Source organism: Camellia sinensis, chromosome 12, assembly GCF_055761805.1.
Source record: "Camellia sinensis isolate YWXY chromosome 12, ASM5576180v1, whole genome shotgun sequence".
Lineage (NCBI taxonomy): Eukaryota > Viridiplantae > Streptophyta > Magnoliopsida > Ericales > Theaceae > Camellia > Camellia sinensis.
Window position 1 is genome coordinate 52076623 of NC_138972.1, and position 7416 is coordinate 52084038.

Here is a 7416-nt window from a genome sequence, read left to right on the forward strand (position 1 = left end):
AGAGACTAAAAATAACTATTCTATTCCTGCCCAAAATTATTCCAGTAAACCAAACACTACCTAAGAATGACCTAGAGAAAAACATCTGCACACTAAAAAGGGGACAAACCAGAATTTTAATTCATCCTTCAAAAAACAATTTAACCCAATGGTTGAATGTTGTAAAAATTACACCTTTTACAATTGGAACATGGTCACAGTGCTCCTGGTTACATTTTTTCTCTATACCTTTACCAACAATCTGACCTATGCATCTATAGTAGAGATATTAAGCAATTAAAAAGAATATAGAGGAAGAAGATAAGTACTGTTTGGCAAGTATGATTTTCCAATATACAGGCAATAAGCTTCCTCTGGCAGCAGCTAAAGACAATGCTGTCAAACACGAAAAAATGTGTCCTGGAGGCTTGCAGGTTATCATCCCTTTTAAGTGCTGTCTTCCTCAAAAGTTTTGAAAATGAAATCACGAAAGCGCTTTGAGTATTGTTTTGGATCAACTGCTGATATTGAGGTTGGGTCATATTGGATAGACTTGTAGGCATGCTCTAGCTTCTTGGTAATGTCATAGTCTTGTAATATGTCTATGATGCCAAAGAACATAACTACATCATAGTACTCGCCTGTCGGTTCTCCTACTAGCTGAAATTCGCAGTCGTTCTTTCTCTCAGTTCTTTCAACTCTTGCGGGCATGTTCACTCCTAGCCTTATACTAGCCCACCTGCAAAATTACTCAAATGAATGAAAATACTTCAAGAGTTATTAATTTACATTGTATAGACATGTATATATATGTATCTCAAGGGTGCATCTATTGACTTTCAATTTCCATTTCAATATAGATCATTTTTTATATGTCTCGATTTTAGATTTGTGGACGAAAAAGGAAAAAGTAAAGGAAAGAGAAAAGCCAGGAAAAGAAAATGAAGAAAAAGAAACAATATTCCTTTCTTTTGATTGATTGGTTAGTTTGTCCCAAACATACATAAATACAAACAATTGGAAGATTGATTATTTCTGGTCTATTATGAAGATTCTTTGTTGTTATTGAGTTATTTTATTCTTCCTATTATGAACTCTTTCATGTATTGATTTCTGAGTTTCTAAATTGTGTTGTTGAACTATGATTTTCCTAATTGATGTAATTCTTTTCATATTTGTAAACATTATCCGATCGATTGACACCAAAGAAAAATATTATCCAAAATATCATTACTAATAGGTTGAAGTAATTTCATTTTTTTTTCATTTTTCTCTCCCTCGACATATATAAATTCAAACATAGCATTAGTGCAGAGATATTTTACCCTGCTGGATCTAAAAGAAGTTGATCCACATCTACTCTTGAAAGCCGGGGAGCTGATGATTCAGTCTCTAGGTCATCGATATCTGCTGGAAAGAAAAGGACACATTAGTTTTCTTTCTTTATTGAGAAAAGAATTAAGCTAACTTTTATTTGTTTGGACGGGAAATATTTTCTTACAAAGAACATTTGAAAACATAAACAGATCATAAGATTACGGCTGGAATTTGGCAACATGTCAGGTTCAGGCTCATACCAGATAGAGTAAAGATAATTTTACTCAAAAACATAAACATCATTTTTGTTTTCATCAACATTAATCCACGTGTAACAATGAACTATTCCTCACCAATTAAATCTAAAAAACCAGAAAGAAAAAGAAAAGATTTAGGGACAAGTAATAACCGATAGGTGTTCGAGCTCCAGAGGGAATGAGACTGCCAGCTGTAGTTGTATCTATGAAGTGAAGGCCAACTAGAAGGCTGTAGTCCATGATTCTTTCCTGTTCCAGAAACTCACAGTCCCTGTCGATTTGCCTGCTTATTTTATTTTATTTATTTATATAAAAAACACAAATGTTCACTTTTAATGCCTGCTGAAAAATGAATGAAACTTGAAAACAATTTCAAGGAGCACAGAGAAATTCTAATTTGATTTATGCCCATTTGGTTGCATGCAACCACATTTTAGAAATGGAATAAATACTATGGTGACATGCTAGAACCCCACAAAGAGTAGGGGTGTACAAAGAAACTGGTAAATCTGTCTAGACCAATCCAAACCACATGGTTTGGTCTCTTTTTTCAAGAGACGCCTTGGTTCCAGTTCTAAATAATCAAGAACTGTTAGATTATGGTTCATGGAACCATATATGGGTGTCTCTCTTGTGTATACCAATGCAATTGTACACTGTTGATTATGGTTCATGGAACCATATCTGGGTTTATGTCTTGTGTATACTACGAATTATTGTATTGTGTAATAATGTAATGCAATTGTACCTTATGCCCTCCGTATCTGTACTATCTTTCCTATAGTTGTACGAGTGAGTATGACAGTGTATGTTGTGCATGTGAGTGAATACTAAATATAATAAAGGTGTTTTGTCATCTAGTGTCTATAGACAACGCCATATAAACCTTGTACTAAATATAGCACATAGGTGTCCTACCTGTTTATCCTACAATGTTCCCCTCTGTTTATTTAGGCTGTGTTTGGTTAAAGGATTTGGAAAGGGATCCAAATCCTTTAACCAGGCAGGGTCTTAAGGAGTTCAATGTTAAACTAGATCTAAGAAATGAGGTATTGCATTTAATGTATGATCATTGTTTATGTTGTAATCAATTAAATTCAAGTTGCATTTATGTTCTTTTGCAATTAATTAATCTTATATCGATAATTGGGATTTTTTTTTAATATAATAGCCCAAAATCCTAGTATCAAACCAAACCAAACTAATTTTTATGATCAGTTAGATAATTTCAATGATGTGATTCTAGAGTCCTGCTATGGACATACCATTTTCTACTGGCTTCTAATCTTATTCTTCTAAGGCATCTTAAAACTGGACCAATATGGTCCATGAAGGCTCCGAAAAAAAAGACAAAAAGGGCAGTCCCGAAATCCTAATGCATGAGACTTCTGCTACTCTAAGATGTATCCGGTCTTTCTACCATGTGCAAAGAAACTGGCTCTGTGGACAAAAGAAAAGGATCAAAAACCAAAAATTCACCTTCGGAATTCTTGAAACCAAGTCTTTTGGAGTCGGAAGATGAAGTTGAGATCAAGGTCTTTAAGAATGGTGGTTGCATCAATCTCAGCTTCAGGCTTGTCTGTCATGCGGCCAAGGGAAGACCCTTTCAAGTCAAATCGTCTGTGAATTGTGTATTCTGAACAGAACAGATTCCCCATGATGATAAACCGTACCTAACAATCATATCAATCACATTAAGCACTTATACAGCAATGTATGAAATTTGAAAATGAAAATGAAAATAAGCGTATTGATCCTCTTGTTGTTGCTTTATTTATTATTACCTTCTTCTGAGCAGGACCATTCAACTTCACACAGTGCAACCCATAAAATTTGGCCACCAGAGTGTTCTCAAAGGCCCGAACATGATTGTAGTAGGCTGAAAGCATCCTTAAAAGAACCTAATTACACCATGACAATGGAAAATTAGATGAGATCAATAAAACTAAAACTACTGACCCAGAATTACCCAAAATTCACACATAAAACGTTTTTGTCCAATTCAACTCTTGTATGGTGAAACCCATACCTAGAATGAATCTGAATCACAACATGTTTTAGGGTATGTTTTTGAATAATGCCATGGAGTCCGAAAAAGTTAAGGTGAATTTGTCTAAAAATAAAATGTGTTAATAATGTATTGGTCCAAAGGTCCTATCAGTTACGTTTGTTATTAATGTAATATTGACAAATGAGTTTGTTACCAAAATATGATAAGAAAATATGGTCATGAGGGCATTATTATTTTTTTGGAAAATGATCCACAAACAAAATTTCTATACAGAATTTATTACAAGAATGATGTGACAGTGACATTCTTGAAAATAAAAACATAGACACTTGATTTTAAAAATGAGCAGAACTAAGATTGACACATAATTGCAGTTTAAAATAGAAGCCACCACTCTTGTTTTTCATTTTTCCTTCTGATCTTCAAACATACATATATGGCTCAAGGAATAAGAATTCTCACCTTCGCTTCTGCTTTCTTCATGGTTTTGATCATGTAACGATCGTCGTTGGTCAAGTAAAAAAAGCTCCCACTTTTCCCAGGAGACGAGAGTTCTCTAAGGGCATCATTCCCACAAATTGATAACATGTAGTCAGCTGCATCTACCTTGAACAACTTCCTTAGAGTCCTGAAATTCATATCATTTACATGTAAATTAAAATTTATTTTCTGTGTCCGATTCTGTGTTTCTAGCGTTACTATATAGTAAACCGGTCTCACCTGAAAACTAATGGGCAATAATCCTTCCACCTAAATTCACAGGACTGGTGTGGGGGAGTGTGCTTGGATCCCTCTGGAGGAAATCTAGTCCACACCTTCTCCTTTGGATCAAATGCTGAAGCCTTTAAATCGAGTGTTGCAGCCGGACCGGGCCTTCCTACAGAATGCCTGTGCAATAAAAAAAAATCTCACACATAACTGCAGGATCAGACTTAAAAGCAAGCGGTTCAAGCCCAGAAAATAATTCAAGTAGAGACTAGCAGATTCTGACATGTATGAAGTGTTAAAACTGGTTCAAGAAAAGGATAACAGTTAAGATGATTCGTCCAATACAATCCTCTGTTTGAATACCATGGTTTTGTTTTAGTTTGCTTATAATTAGTCATTTTTGGTTGTTCAGCTAGGATTAGGGAGATAAGATGTAACAATCCCACATCGGATAATATTGGCGTTAACTATGTGCGTATAGGTCTTTTGGACACTCCACCGAGTTGATTTTCAAGAGTGAGTCCACTCTGGTGTTTGTATCATAATAAGAGCCATGCTATCTATTGAATAAGCAGCAATGGTAGGTATCATGAAAATAATCATGAAAGTTTTGTGACCCTTGGACCCTTGGATTACACTTAAAATAAAGGATCACACACTAATCAAGGTAATCCAAGGATTATAAATCGTTCATGATCATTTTCATGAAAAAAATTTCATGATCCCTAACTTTTCTCTTGAATAAGTTGATATGTTTTTACTCCTTTCTTCAATCCATGTTTTTTTCTAAATTCTAAAATAACATAACACAATGTAGTATGTGCTCCGTTAAAATAATATTACAATATAATTTTTATTTGACCAATTGATTTTTTTAATAAAAATTACATCTAGAGTCCATTTAATTTATCATGAATTATTATGCCTCAGGCAAAAAATATTATCAAGATTCAATTATAAGATTTGGATGGGAACCTTTTTTGATTTTCCATGATTATACATTGTTTTTGTTTGTTTAATTCAACTTTGATTTATTTTTCAACATAAAGTTAAATTAATAGTTAGTGACTAGTGGTTGATACTGGATAGGTGTTGCAAAAATAACAAAAAAAAAATACTATATTATTGGAGCACCTGTGTTGTTTTAGCACAGTAAATACTACATGTTTATGGAGTAACTTTTAATAAATTTGTATAGACTGCACTTTTTCAATACTAAAATAGCACAAAAAAATGCTACACCAATAGAGATGTTCAAAGTAATTTTTTTTTTAATCTTTGTTAAATATATCTATATATTAAAGTTTTGATTTTTTTTTTATCGGAATTAAAATTTTGATTCAATTTTGTATTTTTTGTCTCAAGTTTTGCGTGGTCATTATTTTATTCAATTTGGCACTCATAAGGAATTTCTACACATTTAGAGAGGCCCCCATCCTGTCTCTTGACGAGTGTTTAAATGAGTACAGAAATGAGTGTGATTCTGTCATTGTTGTAATGCTTGCCATCCTAAACATCATGAAAATGATACACCCAAATCTAAGTGAGAATCTAGGACAAAATAGAAATACTTCCAAGACAACAAACCAAACTAACAAGCATATCCAAAATAAAACATAGAAAACATCAAATGGAAAAAAAGAGAGATTAGAGAAACCATAATAATATCCACAAGTCATAATTCATACCTGATTCCCAACTGCAAATTGAGCATTAGCTCATAGTTCTTATGCCCTTTAGAAATTGTCTCTCCTTGTCTCTTCACTGCCCTTGGTATCCTAAGTGGACTCCCTCTAGCACTCCAATCTTCAATTTGCAACCCCCCCATCCCATTCTCCACCATCTCTCTCCCTCCCGCGGCCGCCACCAAACTCTTATCAAAACCTTCCCAAGATCCCCCACCACCACCACTTCCACCCTCCAACATCCTCATCCTACTCAAATCCTTATCCACCCCGGCATCCAACCTCCCATCCACCGACATCCTCCTTGGCCTAATATTAGCATCCACTGCCTTTGACGACCTCCACACCGCTAACTTTTTTTGCGATGGCATTAACGAAACCTTCTCATTAGGACAAACCTTACAATCACTCAAATCAACATTAAAAACCTCTTGTGGATCCCACTCAAAGTTCCCCTCCGGCGACGTCCCGGACGGATAATAAGTCCCATTTTGGTCTTTAGGATCTTTGCTCCAATTCCCCACGTAAAAACTCCCATCTGCCCATCTAAATGTCCCATTTCCTTTAGGCAATCCATCTTCCCAATACCCATCATACCTATTCCCATTTGTCCAAATAAATGTCCCTTTCCCATAAATTATCCCATTTTCCCACTCTCCTACATAATAATTCCCACTACTCCATTGATACCTCCCATGCCCCTCTTGCAATCCCCGGCACCATTCGCCATCGTAGCAATCTCCATTCGTATAATTCTTAATTCCATGACCATGTTTCAAGTTCATAACCCAAAAACCACGATACGTATCACCATTGGACCCAGTATACGTGCCTTTACCGTCCATATACCCGCTTTTGAATTCGCCTTCGTAGGTAGCCCCGGAAGGCCAACTGAACCTACCTTTACCCATTGTTTTGCCTCTAAACCAATCTCCTACGTACATACAACCGTCAGTCCAGAGGTACTTTCCAAGCCCGTGAGGGAAGTTATCGGACCAATGGCCCGTGTAGTAATCGCCATTGGAGAGGACTCTGTCTGCATGGTACACCTCTCCGGTTCCTCGTCCGCTGGCATTGTTGTCGTCATCGAGTTTTTCGATGGTGATGTCATCGTCGTCGTCTGCATGGGCTACGTAGGTTGTACCGAAGATGCTGTGGGCTCGCTTTTTGGCGGCTGCTTGTGTCTTTCGAACCGTGGCTTCCCATGCCTTCATGATGTCTGAATTTCGACAAATTCTAAATCTGTGTCTGATGAGGGTGTTCAAATTTGCATTTTTTTTTAAAATGTGATTTTAACACCAAATGGGTCTAAAACTGTATACATGTTTCATGGAAATCAGCTCAGAACAGATGATGAATAATATGTGTTAAAACAACATGGTTCGTTGGCTCTACAATGCAACAAAATCTAGAGAATGGAAAAATCAGATGATGAGACCCTCTTTCTCTGTCTGTCTCT

General features: G+C 35.9%; 1 protein-coding gene across 2 annotated transcripts; it reads right to left on the bottom strand.

Annotated features, from left to right (window-relative positions):
* On the bottom strand, positions 1-7416 carry LOC114323911 (phosphatidylinositol 4-phosphate 5-kinase 4). Of its 2 annotated transcripts, none has more exons than XM_028271589.2 (8): positions 5961-7416; positions 4285-4452; positions 4027-4192; positions 3338-3454; positions 3033-3226; positions 1706-1836; positions 1305-1389; positions 1-718 (listed from the first exon to the last, which is right to left on the bottom strand). In XM_028271589.2, exons 1-8 carry the CDS (start codon positions 7169-7171, stop codon positions 427-429), a joined length of 2364 nt encoding a protein of 787 aa, XP_028127390.1. In that variant the 5' UTR covers positions 7172-7416; the 3' UTR covers positions 1-426. The 2 variants fall into 2 exon arrangements, with proteins under 2 accessions (XP_028127390.1, XP_028127391.1); XM_028271590.2 differs by having other exon boundaries at positions 2-718; positions 1305-1386.